The sequence below is a fragment of the Phoenix dactylifera genome, unplaced genomic scaffold, assembly GCF_009389715.1.
Source record: "Phoenix dactylifera cultivar Barhee BC4 unplaced genomic scaffold, palm_55x_up_171113_PBpolish2nd_filt_p 001178F, whole genome shotgun sequence".
Taxonomy (NCBI): domain Eukaryota; kingdom Viridiplantae; phylum Streptophyta; class Magnoliopsida; order Arecales; family Arecaceae; genus Phoenix; species Phoenix dactylifera.
Window position 1 is genome coordinate 71,264 of NW_024068515.1, and position 16,949 is coordinate 88,212.

The 16,949-nt window shown below is 45.6% G+C and overlaps 1 protein-coding gene across 1 annotated transcript; it reads left to right on the plus strand.

Annotated features, from left to right (window-relative positions):
* The first annotated feature begins 10,707 nt into the window (after positions 1-10,707).
* LOC120108107 (paramyosin-like) lies at positions 10,708-11,466 on the plus strand. The gene has a single exon (XM_039121662.1). The coding sequence runs from the start codon at positions 10,708-10,710 to the stop codon at positions 11,464-11,466; it is 759 nt and encodes a 252-aa protein (XP_038977590.1).
* Positions 11,467-16,949: the final 5,483 nt, after the last annotated feature.

Here is a 16,949-nt window from a genome sequence, read left to right on the forward strand (position 1 = left end):
CAGTTCGCACCGTGTGCTGATGAAAGGAATGACTTGTCTCGCTACCCATTGATGTTGAGGTCCACGGCCGTCAAAGAATCTCTTCTTTTCCTATAGGTTTCGGAGAAAGGCATATGATTGTTCCATGCAAAATCCTCATTTACCTTCCAATGTCTCATGCTTTATTTTGGAATATATATGCATTGATAGCCTGTAAAAAGCTTGGGACATTAACTTTTGTCCCTGATAAATGTAAGGCTTCAAATTGATTACCGAATCTACCTTCCTATGGATTTTTGTAGCCTATTCTTTTTAGTTATTATGGTGCAAGCATGTCTAAGCAAATCAATCTAAAACAATAATTTCAGCAATAACTTTAGTAGTTATGACATTGTTATCTAAAACCATAATCCATAGTGTCCAAATTTCAGCAACTGGTATATCGCAAAACTGCAATTTTTTTGACATAATTCTGAGTTTTTGACATGATAAGTGCTATAAATTGGAATATGTTGTACGTTGCAACTTTAACATCATATCTTAGTGTAGGAACTCGTTGCAGGCGACCATAGTAATTATTGGTACACCATATTACTTGTTCTAGCATAGGGTAAAAACTACATCAGAAATTTGGCATTTTATCATACTTGGAGTAAGCTGGAAATTATAGTAATTATTATTTATTTGGTATTGACATCATTAATACAAGGCTATATGTATGGTTCTCCGTCTCGATGCCGGACTCCATATTAGTATCATACTAGTATAGTATCGGTACAGTACGGTAGAAAATATTTTCAGTATACCAAGTATCAGTATGCCTTTCGTACTGTATATTGGTACTGAATTGGTACGAATATGATACGATTCATACCGTTTGATTTGATGGGTACGGCGAACTGTAGCTACATGACTTTCATATCAACCGTATGGGAGCATGCAACGTGACTTGTACTCCTGCATGATGGTTCTACATTGGGGGGGAATGTTATTATTTCTTTTTCACCTTCCTTCTAATTTTTTGGTTGAAGACTTGAAGTCTTTTTAACCTTTCTCTGCTTTGGCCCACCAAAGTTGGCTGCAGTGATGCAGACACCTTTGATATGGGTCCCAATTATTCTTATTTACCACGTTTTCCGTGTGGTTGACGTGGTTCTATTGATTGCCAATGAGATGACCTACCTGAGTTCAACCCTGGCCTGAATAGGCCAATGCCGAGGGAGGACCGCAACTTGGGTTTAACTGGAGGATGGGATATTGAATTATTGATCACCCAAAAGAGTAAACAAAGGATGGGTATGCGTATTGGACTCGCATGCTTTGCTTCAAAGAAGCTGGTAAAAAAGGGCATTTATCACTGATGTCCAATATCCAGAGACTTCATCAATTCAAGTAGTTTACATCCCCACTATTTTTTTTTTAATAAATCCCTAACTTTTTTTGACAAAGACCAGTCGTCCCTTGACACCCATGGAGACAATGGTAGGCCAAAAGTGTTCTAGTTTTAATTTAAAAAAAATTATATTGAAAAAATTAAATTTTTTTTCTAGATTTTAGTTGGTTTAAATATTTTCTTTTGCCGAACATTTTTTTCTCGAAAAGTTATGTTTCTTTAAAAAAGCACGTTGTTTTTCAAAAAGATATGATATTTACGAAGTATCACGTATTTTTGAAACTATTGTCTCTTTTCAGTCATGTAGATAGAACCTATAAATTGACTTTTTTGAAATAATCTACAAATGCCATATTTTTCTTTGTTCTAAGATTATTTTTGAGATAGAAGCTCTGCTTCCATAACGTACTCTTTTTTTTTCATTTTTTCACTTTTTATTTTTTTGGACGGTAGAAAAGATCTTTCACACTCCTAGCAATCGTGCTCATTAGAAATTGATTAAGCCGGGTCGGAGAAGGGACCACACATAACTAAACTAGTTTTGACCTTCCAAGGAAAAAGATATTTGCGCACATAACCCATTTGTTAATATGGAAAAATTAGTATGGTTTGTCTAAACAGCGTTAGGTACAAAGATTTTTTTGGTGCATAAGAAGGATATTTGTAAACCTCTGAGGGCACAAAAAAGATAAGGATAAATTCCTTCGTCTCCAAAATCTTGGCCACGATGACGAAGATCTCTTATTAATTATTTGGACCCGCAACGAGACCCACCATTGCCAGGGAAAGATACGGTCTGGGATTGGCCACGTTGTGATCCTTGCCATGCTTTTCTTCCTCCTCTAAGTCGTGAGAAACATTGTTATCCCCCATTCCATTACTTTATTCTTTTGAAAAGAAAATTTAACAAACATGAACAGTGAAAGTCACTTGATTGTTCAACTCAAAAATGAATCTGATTCTTTATGCTTGATAGACTTTTGGAACAAGATTTTAGGAAATTGCAGAATATGATTCGTTGTGACACGGTCATTTTTTTATGAATTATGTTAGAAGCATGGGTATCAACTAATTCAGTTAATAAACTTATTTAGAATTGTTATCAATGAATCGAGTTCTTGCTCTACTTACACACATTTAAATTTAGAATCTCAGCGAATTAGGTAGTAATTAGGAATCCCTCCTATTATTTTGATAACAAAAAAGGTATTGAAAGTATAATATTAGTAAAACAGTCTATTAATGCACTATACTTGCCTTGTAAAGGAAATTGGAAGCCCTTCGCTTGCTTAACTTGCGCCTTGGGCTGATAGGTTTAGGTACAGTTTGGTTGCTCCAAAACAATGATCAACTGTTATAAATTTCGGATCTTTTTGAGATAGCAAATCAATCTACAAATGAACTTTATATATAATTATAGCAGAGAGAAAAGGATGATGCTACTTACGTAGTTACGTTGACTATATTTAGTAAATCCTCACAAAGTTTGGCTTTCCTGCTCCACACTCTAATCACCAGAGCCATAAACTAAACTACTTGATGGAGACATGATGGACGGACACTACCGCCAAGATGTCACTGCAACTTGATGAAGATGTGTATAAATTATCTATGTAAATCTAAGATATTGTTGAAAGAGTGGGTGGGATGAATTAAAGGCCATGTCGTCGACCTCAACTGAATCAAATCTAGATTGGAATGAATTCAATTTGATAAACCCGAACCACACGTTGGGTTAACACATGGTCAACAGGACTTGTCTGGTGGGTCGGGGAATGATTTCGAGGGCTACAATTTGAAAAACATCATATGGCGACCCACAAAATTTCGTCGATTCTGCCAAAACCCACCGAAGACTTCAGGTCATAAGTCTTATTATATCCTTAAAGCTTCAAACAAAAGAAAAAGAAAATACCCCTTATTACATTATCTATAATCTGGAAGAAAATCGGATGATAATATGAGTGCCAAGTATAATTAGCCCTATTTTTCTTGTATAATATTTGCAACCTTATATTTATAATCGACTTATGAAATGAGACAAAGAAAATAGCTTCGGTCGGGTGCAAAACTTGGTCAATTTCTTTATGCAGCAAAAACATGTCTCCATGGATGTGGCATGCTATTTTGGAGTATTGAAACTATATTTAAAGACCCGTTTGATTCGTAGAAAGAATTCTTTTTTACTGAAATATTTTTTTTTTATAAAATTGATATGTGAATATATGATGCTTGAAAAAATAATTTTTACATATTTGGTTGATTATGAAAAAATGACATATTTCAAATTAGTTTATGTTTGGTTGAGTATCTACTTTCTTAAAAATGTTATGTAAAATATCTTTTATACCCTTTAAAAAGAAAAAACTGTATTTCATTCTATCCAAAAGCTTAAGGATATTTTTGAGAAAAAAAAATATACTAATTCCTAATGGTAGGAATTAGATTTTTTTCATATTTCATGTACATTTTTCTTTTTATTTCGGTAAGAAAGTTACTCTGCATCTCCCTTCCTTGAAAACTTCAACTAAATATAAGATATTTATTTATTTTTTTATTGAATATACTTTCTTCCTTCTCCTTGCTAAGAATTCCTAAGTCAACCTGCCACTTTCTTTCCTCGAGAAAAAAAATCCACTTTGAAATAATAACTTGGGCAATAGCCAGCCACCTTGTTAGGGCTACAAGTGGGTCAGCGTTGGTTCAGTGGACTTTCGACCTTAGCTTTACCTGGTTGACGCTCTGGTCTCCTCCACCTATTACAAGAAGCATGGGTTGGGTTGGGTTCTCAGCAAACCTTCGAGACAACTTCTTATAAAATCCCAACCAGTAAGAGATAAAATTAAAGAGATTCGTGTGACTTGCTCGTGTAAGATTAGTTCATAACTCCCATGGATTAAGTGAATAACAAATTGCAGCAATCTGTTTTGTTGGAGCATGATTGACACTAAAATCTAACATAAGCTGAACCAGCTTATGTGTTCTTTTCATAATTTCATAGCTCCTCCAACCTGGAAGCGCTTATGATGCCAGCTTGAAAGGGGTAGCTTTGTAACCACTTAACTCTTAGTTTGAAATCTAATTGTTCTATAGGACATATATTTCAGGGGCGGATTAATCTATTTTGCAATGGGTGTGGGGTATGACCAATGCATGGTTATCTTTGAAATTCGTGTTACCAGCAAATGATGCAAATCCATGAAGATCCTGAACTATCATTTATGCGAGTCATAAAGCTGCAGTGCTTGTCACCCTGCACGGTCTCAAGCAGTTTATTTGGAGATATTATAGTTTATGTGGGAGGCCTTACGTGTAGGATCTCAAGCAGCTTATTTGGAGATATTATAGCTTCACTTTTTCTAGTTTGAGCGACTCCCCCTTGCACCCCCTCTTCTTTAAACATTTTTAATTGAGTTCCTTGAGTTACCAAATGGTTCCAATGTGGTCCTAGTTAGCGCACTGTCATAAACTACAAAAATTTCTCCTCGCTATCAACTTTCTTAAAAAATGATCAGAAAAAGGTAGAATCTCCGACCTGATTGGCCGCACAAAAAAGATGAAGTTCATTGTCTCGCTGGTGATCAAACTCACCATCCATCTAGGCCTTGCTCCCTCGCCTTTTGTTAAATTCGTCAATCATTAGCTCCCCTACCTCCCCACCCCCAACCCCTGCACCTAGCTATCTCCTCTACTTCATCGACAAATGCACCATCGAGCTAGTCTCTAGGGATGGCCCCCTGGCCTTGGCCTCACCCCTCTCGACCTCAATGTCATCCTCACCGATATCCCCTAGACTCATAGACTTGTATTGGTACTATTTACTTTGTTCGTTGGATTAATAAATTTTTTTTTGATCAAGAAGTAATGGATTTTGATATATTATCAAAATAGTTAACCCCATCCCAAATTTTTTTACATTCAAATTCGAATTATTCTATGAATTGGTATGAATTTTTTACAAATTCGATTTTTTCAGTAAGTATAGCCATTTTTGGATTATTCATAGCATATATTTTATATGGGTTTGTTTATTCATTTTTCCAGAATTTAGGTTTAACCCTTAAGCCCCTCTTCGATCTCGTCGTTGCTGCAATGATTGTCTACACTCTACCGTCATCTCATCGTTGCTATGGCTGCCCTAGGTTTTTCTGTAATTATTTCTTTTTTTTTGTTTATTTTGGTTGATTCTATATCCATATATTAATTGTGTTTATGAAAAGAAAGTTGAATTTTATATCACTTAATTTTGGTTGTTAATTTTTCTATCTTTTTATGTCTTAAAAATTGTTCACCTGCACAAAATTTCCAATGTGTCACAGAAATTCTTTTCTACTGTATGATAAAAATTGTTCTCTTACGCCGAAACAATGTAAAGATGCACATACTTACTATACACTGGTACAAAAATAAACCAATTAAGCATCACTTTCTATTCCCTTGAGCACAAGTAATATGAAGTTGCACATACTTATTAACTACCGTATTTTGCATATAATTACTATTTTATGACTATTGTTTGTGCAAATATGCACACACTTTTTGACCAATTACACAAGTATAAAACCTTGCACACATTCTTTGTTTATTTGCACATACTTAAGATGATGCCACAAGTGAAAAATGATTCATTTTTTGTTATATTCATGTTTGAATGTTAAATATTTCATATTTGATAATTGACTAACATATCCAATTATATAATATCTGAATTTGTGTATCTTTTGTTCTTATGTATGACATTTTATACAAATCCAAAATTATTTCTGCAAGTCTATTCTTCTGGTTTTTATGCAAATGTTATTTGTGATGCAGATATAGACTTGGTCAAGAATGGTAGGGTCAAGCAATAGCTCAACCAAGTCAAGGAATGCAAAGGAAGTCTAGGGTTCAAAGAGAGGTCAGGTACCATACATTGGCTCCGAGAATATGGTCAATGGGAGGTTTTACTTCAAGCACTTTGTAGCGGTGACACCCACTCTAATTGAGCTGATATCCCTTAAACAAAGGCATAGCGTGGCCACCGTGCCCCTTCGTAGTCTCTTTATATTTCTATACATCAAGCAAAGTAGGCCCTATCTTGGTCTTCTGTTGTCCTTTTTGGGTGACGAGGAGGAGGGATTTGGTTTGACAAATAATTGGTGCCCTTCATGAGGCCTAATATTGCCCTCATCTTGGATCACGGGCCACTTGTGATGAGGTCGAGTTGCAGAAGGAAGGTTGAGTTCGAACCTCAACGCCTAATAATTTTATTGATGACCATGCTAAGGAAACCAATGATGGGGTAATAAGATATAAAGAATTTTACCAAGTTATGGGTGTTTTATTTTTGTGATTGTTTGCCCTCTCCTAGTCCCGTCCGGATGTGCCAAGAAACTCGCTGACGGATGGAAAGAATAACAAGTTAAATGGTAGGATAGATAGGTACGTAGGCATACCATCGTCATTAAAGCAGCCAAAAAGTTGGTGGTCAAAGGGAGGATACGACACTAGCATGAGTGCAAGTATCTTGACCTTTGAAACTTCCGTCATCATCATACCACCGTTCGAAGAAAATAGATTTGTATAAGGATAGGATGTAGACTACTCCTAAAGCAGAAATCAGCTAGTAATGTAAGATAAGATAAGATAAATTGCATTGATAAATTAGATTGTTGCAGGATGATTGTAAAGTACAATTTTATTTATTTATATTATAATATAATAATTGTCCACTCTGATAGTTATTATCCATGTCTAGCCTCTACGTTTGACGGTTCTAATAACTGATGCCAATCGTCCTCCCACTATGCATGCTCATTAGCATAATTGCTCGGCAATGACTGTTAGACCAATAATCATATCTTATTGACCATAGCTTATCTCAATATGGCTTATATTGGCCGTTTATTTTTACTTCGACCTATAATATGATCTCCTATACTAGAGAATACTTTTGAGATTGATTTAGCCATCTTGGTCTACTCCTACGGACCATCCGACTTTATACTTCTTATATTGTGATTAATCACGGCTAAGTCTTGATTTATTAGGCTACTCATCAGCATCATGGTCGAATTCTTCCTCTTGAGTTTGTATGTTTGCAGGTAGGATTCATCGTACCTGAACCCTATCTAGCTCAATAAAAGTCCCGTGATTTCCATCTTCCTTTACTTCATCTAAACTTGTCCATGCGATGTTTACTCATAGCCTCTAGCTAAGTTATTAGGATAGAGTGTAAATAATAAATCCCCTACATCTTGTTGGTAGATGATCAAGAACTACATGAAATGTTTGTTGTCTCTCATTGGTTCCTGTGGAGTAGAGATCTGTAGTTACAGTCCCGAATTGCTACTCAAAAATAGGTAGAAGCATGCATCTCAACTTCCAACCCTCAAAAATGGGTAGAAGCATGCATCTCAACTTCCAACCCTTTTCGATAGGATAGTTGCCTCCAAAGCGACGTCCAAAGCTCTCCAACAAAAGTGAGAGAGATTAAAAAATAGTATTGTTGCTGGAAATTGGACCCGGGGGCTGCCGCGAACCGAGAGGGGAGGAGCTCCGCTGCCGGGATGGCGGTACGTCGACGGGCGGCGTCCTCCTGGAGAGTCTTGCAAGAAAGCCGGTGGCCGGGCTTTCCGGCGCCGGCCCTCCGAAGCTTAAGTCAGAGGGGGCTAATATGGGGGGGTAAAGGAGGAGAATGTTTTCGTGTTTTTTTCGTCCCTCCGTCCCTCCCCCAGGTTCCCTTTTTATAGAGGGATATTATGTTACCTGGGAGGTGACGGAAATTTGTCTCCTTTTGTAATAATTGGGCACGATCATGCTCATTAATGGCGTTGTGGAGAATAAGGCCGGATCAGACTGGAGTCAGGGAGCTGTCATGGTTGATCGGACCCATTGGGGGTGGTTGAACCGCCGGCCGTGGCGGGCCTGGGGTTCGTAGATGGTAAGTGCATTAATTGCTGAGTGAACCGGTGGTCAGGGTGAACCACACGCTTTGACGGTTCAGTGATCCGGAGATCGTCTTGAGCTGTGTTCATTTAATGACTGAGTGCATCGGAGGCCTGAGGGGGTCTTATGCATTAATGAAAGGTCGTGCCGAGTTCCTGTGGAGGTCTCGTGCCTTGATGACTTAGGGATGGTGGCAGATTGTAATGGAGTCATGTACTTTAGTCGTCAGATCTTTTGGAGGATTAGGCGGGATTGGGTATTCGGCTAAGGCATGGGCCTGGCACAGGTGCCGAGCCGAGCAGGTCGCCTAGCGGAGTGTCCTGTGGCGGGGTTGCTTCTGGTCGGCGCTTTCTAGTCGAGCGCCTCTCTGGTCGGTGCTCTCTAGTCGAGCGCCTCTCTGGTCGGCGCTCTCTAGTCGAGCGCCTCTAAAATGACTTGATTTGGGTTTTCCCCCCAACACTACCCCCCGACTTCCGAGTTCCAGCTGGCTACCAGCTTGAACGCGGGAAGTAGCTTTAGTTGGGTCATTATGGATTCCGAAATTTTCAAATTATTGCGCGTTTCAAATTATTGGGTGCTTCGAGACGCCTTAATAGGCGGCGTCTCTTCTTTCCCGAAAATGTCTCATTATTGGGACGCTCTCTCCGAGGTGTCCTCGCGTCGTGGGCTCATGATGGGGCCGTATGATTTGATGGGGCGCTTCTGTGTTCGAAGCGTCAGCCCGAAATAAATGTGGCGTTCCATATTTTGGGTCGACACATGTCGTGATCCGGACGGAGAGCAGCATTTTTTCTCGCTGATCTGGGCCGTTGGAAGGATTTATATAAATCCTCACCTGGCTTCCTCCTATTTTCTTACTGTCTTCTTCCTTCAGCTTTTCTCAGTCCGAAGTTCCTTATCCCCGGCGTCTCGCAGGTCCCTTTCCCCCTTCTTTTTCTTTTTCTTCCAGAACCCCTTTTTCTTTTTGATGGGTTCCGGTCCGAATGAAGTCGAGTCCACCATGAGTGCACTGGAGGTGGAAATGACCGAGGAATGGTTTTTTCCTCTACAAGGGTTCCGGTTGGAGCCCGCCAGGTGGGGGGATCGGGTAACCGACCCTCCGGTAGGCCGGATTGGAGTGTATTTGGAATCACTCTGGGCTGGCCTGCGGTTTTCTCTTCACGGCTTCGTGAATGAGTTACTGTCGGTATACCAATTAGTTCCGGCGCAACTTGCTCCGAATGCCTGGAGGACAGTGGTCGGTTTTCTGTCGCTGTGTTTACTGCACGGGATTCCGACCTCTATTAACGTCTTCCGGCGACTTTTTGTGCTGAAGTCGAATCCGGGAGACGGAGAGTGGCTCTACATCGCCCTTCGGGCGGGTCGGCCACTTTTTCAGGGTGCTCCTTCGTCCATTCATGACTGGAAGAAGAAGTTCTTCTTCCTAGGTTCCGAACAGACATGGGGATTTGACCCTAGGTGGGGGCCGACCCAGCTCAGGTCCGTCAACAAAGCCCCCAAGCTTTCTCCACGTGAGCAGGGGATCACCGACACTATCCGCGGCCTCGGGGACGGGATCTTACTGAGCGGCCTCATAAGTGAGGACGCTCTAGTGAACGTTGGCCTGAGCTCGGCGCGTCCCCATGGTAAGAGTAACAGTAGGGTGTCTTCTTCATTTTGTTATAGTTCCAAGTTTTAACCCTGCTCGTCCGTGCAGATATCGCAAAGATGGTGACTAAGAGCGAGGTCCTATACACCCGGTTTCAAAAGAGGGCGGCCGAGCTCTCGGGAGAACCAACCGAGCCGAGGAAGAAGGCGAAGACCTCGGCAACCACAACAGTTGAGGTGCACGCTCCTCGCCCCGTGCGCTCTGAAGCTGGTCGGGGAGAGGGCGTGGGCTCTGGCGGAGCTACGATGGCACTCCCATGCCCGGTGCCGATTTCGCAAATCCCTGGTCGGCAGGAAGCTCCAAATTCCGACCAGGGAGGGAGGACTTCGGCGGATTTGGCACTTGCACACTCCGCCTCTACTTTGCGGCAGTCAGGTCGGCCGCCTATCCGACCCCAACTCCCCAGTCCCGAGCCGGGGAATAGTCAAGAAGCCACGGGGTCGGCTGCACCCAGGCCAGCTGAGGCCGGCCTTGCGGGTTCGTCGGGTCCCCGGGAGCGGGTGCCTTACGCTCCTGGATGGGCCGTTTTCGAGGGCGACTCGGCCCTTGATAACCCACAAGTGGCGCGCGAAGTTCTTCGGGTCGCGCTGCTCCCGGCTGACCAGGCCAAAATCCGGTCCCTGAACTAAGGCGCGTTCATGGACTCCGCCATTTGCTCTTCCATCCAAGTAAGTCGACCTTCATTTCCGTGCAAGCTATGTTTCGGATTAAACCTATTTCTTACGTCTCCCTCTTGCAGCGCCTCCACGAAACCGAGACAATGATACACATAATTCAAGACTATCGGGACCGAGCCCGAAGGCATCAGAGGGGGCGTGAGGAGGCCGAAGCGAAGTTCCTCACGTCCGAGGCTGAACAGAAAGTGCTTCAAGCAAAGTTAGAGGCGGCCGAGGACGAGGTTCGGGCTCTAGTCGCCGAGCTTAAAGAGGAGAAGGGCGCGCACGCTTTGGCCAGATCTGAAGTGCGCGCCGCTGAGGCCCGTCGGTCGGAGGCCGAGTCGTCGCTCGCTATACGCGAGCAGGAGGTGGGGGAGGCTCACCTAAAGGTCCAAGAGCTCGAAGTCCGTCTGCTCGACGCGCAATCTCTGCTCGTCGACCGCGAACGGAAAATAAAAAATTTGGAGCGAAAGGCCACCTACCACGAGGCTCGGGAGAAGGAGGCTCGGGAGCAGGCCCAAGACGCTGTCAAACTCTTCCGTGACTCGGAAGAGTTTCGCGACTTAATGGAAGAGGAGGGCGTCAACGGGCTCATCCAGGGTTTCAAGGACTTCCGCAACCAGCTGCGGCGACTTCTTCTAGACTTTGACCTTAGCCTGCTTCAACCAGGAGCAGGGGTCGAAGATTCAGTGGTGGAGGAAGAAACTCCGCCTGGCGGGGCCGACCAGGAAGGTCCAGCCGAAGTGGGCGAGAGTGCTCTTGAGGTCGCCGAGGCGGCTCCCGAAGCTGCTGGGGCCACCGGAGAAGAGGCCTTGACCGCAGAGGAGCCAACTGCTCCTAAAGTCGCCGAGCCCGAGCCTTAGTGTGGTTTTTTCTTCTTTTTTGTGTAGGCCGAAGTGGCCTCTACTTGTTAAGGTCAAGTCCGAGCTTTATACTTAAGCCTACGGGCCTTTTTTGAAATGAATATACGTATTCGTTATAACTTGCGACTTGTGCTTTGGTTTGATTTTCGGTTAACTTATTTCTTTCGTTTGGATCCGCTTTTAGGCTCCTAGGAATTAGGCTCTACGGCTCCAACCTCGTCCGTCACATAGCAAGTGCTCGGCACAGCTGAACTTGGGTCCTAAGACCAGTAATATAGCGATGCTTATGTCTAGGACGTGCTTGGGTTCGGGAGGGGGTCTTTTCGAGCTCGGCTCAGAATTCGACCGAGCCCTAGGACTGGGTCACTAGATTTGAAATTCTTTAGTGAACTTTGAGCCTGGACCTCGAGTTGCCGAGGCGGGTGGTCGAATTAATTAGCCAAGAACGGAAATAAATAATGTAAATATTAATTAAATGGGTACCTGGTACCGTGAGCGCTCTTATGCCGAGGCTAAAAATTTTGCCTGGCGGCTGAAGACGCTCTTCTGCTCGGGGTCCGTTCTTTGGGGATGCCGATAAGAGGAATCCGGTTGTCAATCACGGACTTTTCGTTGATCGCGAACTGGAGGTTGGGTCGAGCTCTATGATCGATGGAGAACGAGCCGAGCTCGTTGGCCGATGGAGAACGAGCCGAGCTCGTTGGCCGATGGAGAACGAGCCGAGCTCGTTGGCCGATGGAGAACGCATCCCGCTGTATCGGAGCATCCCGACCATGGTCGGGGTAGGAGAACGAGCCGAGCTCGTTGGTTGGAGAACACATTCCGCTGTATCGGGGCATCCCGACCGTGGTCGGGGTAGGAGAACGAGCCGAGCTCGTTGGTCTCGTGAGACAACATAGGAGAATTGGTGAGTTCGAACAAGCGCATAAGCCGTTCATAAAATGAAATTTATGGTTAGATAGTGGGGGACCCCTCGGGGTTCTATTGGTAGTACACGCGGAGATTTTCAGAACTCCAGCTTCGTGGAATGGGAGTCCCATCTAGAAACTCTAGCTTGTAAGTTCCGGGCCGACGGATGCGCGTGACTCGGTAAGGTCCTTCCCAGTTTGGAGCCAGTTTCTCCTGCTCGGTTGGTCGGGAGGCCTCGGCTCTTCTGAGGACAAGGTCCCCTGCTTTGAAGGATTTGATTTTGACCCTGGCGTTATAGTACTGAGCTGTCTTTTGATGGTACCTCGCCATGCGAACTCGGGCGGCCTCCCTTGTTTCCTCGATCAGGTCGAGGTTGTTCCTGAGCTGTGAGGAGTTGGAGTTGGCATCATGATGCTCTACCCTCGGAGATGGGAGTCCGATCTCCAACGGGATGACAGCTTCCGTTCCGTATGTTAGGTTGAAGGGAGTCTCGCCGGTGGGGACACGGAATGTAGTCCGGTAAGCCCACAGGACATTGTATAGGTCTTCGACCCATTGTCCTTTGGATTTGTCAAGCCTGGCTTTGAGCCCCTGCAAAATAGTACGATTGGTTACCTCGGTTTCTCCATTCGTCTGAGGGTGCGTGACCGAGGTGAAGCGGTGGTCGATGCCAAGCTCGGAGCAGAATCCTCTGAAATGGAGGTTGTCGAACTGGCGGCCGTTGTCGGATATGAGGATGCGGGGGAGCCCGAATCTGCAGATTATTGACTTCCAGACAAAATCCCGCATCTTCTGCTCGGTGATCCGGGCAAGTGGCTCGGCTTCCACCCATTTTGTAAAATAGTCGATGGAGACAACCAGGAATTTTCTTTGCCCGGTAGCCAGAGGAAATGGCCCTAGAATGTCAATTCCCCACTGGGCAAAAGGCCAAGGGGAGCTGATAGAGGTTAGGGGAGCCGAGGGTCGGCATTGGACATTGGCGTTTCTCTGGCACCGGTCGCATCTTCGGACGAAGTCCGTGGTATCCTTCTGAAGTGTCGGCCAATAATATCCTTGGCGCAAGATTTTATAGGCCAATACTCATCCTCCCAGATGATTTCCGCAGATCCCTTCATGGACTTCGCGCATTGCATAATCAGCCTCTATCGGGCGAAGGCATCTGAGGAGGGGAGAGGTGAAGGATCTCCGATAAAGCTTTCTCTCATACAATATGTACCGGGTGGCGGAGCGCTTTATTCGGCGAGCCTCTTGTTCATCATTGGGGAGGACTTCATCTTGCAGGTAGCTGACGAGCTCGTCCATCCAGCTTGGCTCGAACTCAACACAGAGAGCCTGCTCGGGCTCCTCCGTGCTGGGTTTTTGGAGATACTCCAATGCCGTTGTTTTAGGGAGCTCGCTCATGCGAGAAGACGCCAGCTTTGACAGCTGGTCGGCCCTGAGATTCTCCGATCTGGCGACATGTTGAATGCAAAAAGAACCCAAGGACGAGGCGAGATCTCGTACCTTCTGAAGATACCTTTGCATTGTGGGGTCTCTGGCTTCGAAGTCACCCAGGATTTGGTTGACGACGAGCTGAGAATCACTGAAGACCTCCAGGTCCTTCACTCCTAGCTCTTTGGCTAGCTTGAGCCCGGCGACGAGTGCTTCGTACTCCGCCATGTTGTTGGAAGCAGGAAACTCGAGGCGTAGGGCCTGCTCAGCGACCACCCCCTCCGGGCCGGTGAGGATGAGACCTGCTCCGCTACCTCCCGAGTTTGAGGAGCCGTCGACATGTAATGTCCATGCCAAACTCGGGGTCTGCTCCGTTGGCGTAGACTTGGGTTCGGGCTCGACCTCGCCCGGTATAGTGCACTCGACTATGAAGTCGGCGAGTGCTTGCGCTTTGATCGCCGGTCTGGGTCGGTACTCGAGGTCAAATTCTCCGAGCTCGATGGCCCATTTAGTTATCCGGCCCGCGCGGTCCGATCTTTGTAGGATCTGCTTTACTAGCTGGTCGGTCAGCACGGCCATTGTGTGGGCTTGGAAATAAGGCCGGAGTCTTCGTGCTGAGACGACCAAGGCATAAACAGTCTTTTTCAGCTTAGAGTATCGGGTCTCTGCATCCCTCAAGACCCGGCTAGTGTAATACACTGGTTTTTGGAGCTTGCCCTCCTCTCGGACCAGGACCGAGCTCAATGCTACAGGGGAAACAGCTAGATACAGGTAGAGGAGTTCACCCTGTTGGGGCTTTGTGAGCAGGGGAGGGGAGGCCAGAAGGTGCTTGAGTTCTTCAAAAGACTGCTGGCACTCGTCCGACCACAGAAAATTTTTCGGCTTCTTTAGAGCCGCAAAGAATGGAAGGCAGCGCTCGGCCGAGCGGAAGATGAATCTCCCGAGGGCTGCAACTCGACCTGTAAGCCGTTGTACCTCCTTGACTGTCTTCGGGGGCGTCATTTCCTGGAGTGCTCGGATCTTTTCAGGGTTGGCCTCGATTCCTCGTTGTGTAATGATGAAGCCGAGAAATTTGCCGGAGGTAACTCCGAATGTACATTTGGCTGGGTTAAGCTTCATTTGGTACCTTCGGAGTGTGGAAAATGCTTCATCAAGGTCGGCCACATGGTCCTGCGCCACCTTGCTCTTCACCAGCATGTCATCAATATAGACCTCCATATTTCTACCTATTTGGTCTTTAAAGATCCGGCTAACCAGTCTTTGATAAGTTGTTCCGGCGTTCTTTAAGCCGAATGGCATTACTTTGTAGCAGTAAGTACCCCTGTCGGTGATGAAGGCCATTTTTTCCTCATCTTCTGGCGCCATGCGGATCTGGTTGTATCCGGAAAAGGCGTCCATGAACGCCAACAGCTCGTGCCCCGAGGTGGAGTCCACGAGCTGGTCGATGCTGGGGAGTGGGAAGCTGTCCTTTGGGCAGGCTTTATTCAAGTCGGTGTAGTCCACGCACATGCGCCATTTCCCGCTGGCTTTTTTGACGAGGACTACGTTGGCAAGCCACTCCGGGTAGGATATCTCCCGGATGAAGCCAGCCTCAAGGAGTTTGTCGACCTCCTTGGCTGCTGCTCGTTGTCGTTCAGGGGCGGCGCCTCGCTTCTTTTGTCGCACGGGCTTGCAGGTTGGCTTTACTTGGAGCCGGTGGACCATGATCTCTGGATCTATCCCCGGCATATCCGCGGGTGACCACGCGAAGACGTCCATGTTGTATCGCAAGAAGTTGACGAGGCGATCCCTTTTGCACTCATTGAGGCCAGAGCCGACCTGCACGGTTAGCTCGGAAAAATTTTCACATAAAGAAATTTGGATTAGTAGCTCACCGGGCTCCACCCGCTCCTTCTGAGGGCTGACTCGTGTCTCCCGGGTTTTAGCTGAAGGCCGGTCGGTTGCTGGGGTAGGCACCTCGGCTGGTCGCTTCGTCTCATGAGTCGCCATGTAGCATCGTCTGGCTACCATCTGGTCCCCACGAGCTTCGCCAACTCCGTGGCTGGTGGAAAATCGCACGAGCAGTTGGTGAGTTGAGACCACTGCTCGGAGGGCGTTGAGACCTGGTCTTCCAAGGATGGCATGGTAGGCCGAAGGCAGGCGTATCACAAGGAGGCTCATCCTTACGGTACTTTCACGGGGGGCGAGCCCGACCGTGACCAGGAGGTCGACCTCGCCTTCTACTGGGACTGAATCCCCAGTAAATCCGACCAGCGGAGCATTCATCCTCCGCAGTTGTTCTTTTGTCATCCCCATTTTACAGTAGGCATCAAAATACAAAACATTCGCCGAGCTTCCATTATCGATCAAGACACGTTTTACATCAAATCTATTTATAATCATGGAGATGACGGCATCGTCATGAGGGGTTTCGACTCCCTTCAGATCATCATCCGAGAAGGAGATAGCTTCAGAGGCGCGTAGGCGCTTCGAGGAGGTCCCTTCCCCCGAAGCTTCTCCAACAGAGGCCCCGCCTCGGATGGTGTTGATGATGCCGGCGATGGGCCTGTTGGCATTTGAACTTTCAGGATGTGCGGCTTCCTCGGCTTTCTTCTTTTCTTCACGCCGGCCTCGCACAAATCGATCGAGCATCCCTCGGCGAATGAGTGCCTCGATCTCGTTTCGGAGCTGATAGCAGTCCTCAGTATCATGGCCGTGATCCCGATGGAAACGACAATACTTCCGGAAATCACGCCGAGCTCTGGGATCTCGTCTCGGAGGTGGGAGCCGGATACAATCCTGCCCCTCAATCTCCATGAAGATTTCGGCCCGAGGAGCAGTGAGGGGAGTGTAGCTTTCATACCTCCCTTCAGGTGCACGAGCCCGTGGTGGGAACCTCGGGCGGAGTGGTGACCTCTGCCGAGGCGGTCCCCGTAGTCGGAGTGTGATAAGTGCTAAATAATACATAAATTAATATCTTATTCATAGCACTTATCATTATTTTAATTCACATATTTTGTAAATTCAATTAAAAAATTGTGTTACCTTTATCATTGCATTTTAATAAATTATTAAAGGTAATTCGAGTTTTACTTATTTACGGATTGAGCTTAATGTATGCAGGTTAAGTCACGCTTAATTAGGTAAAGCCTAAACTACATTGC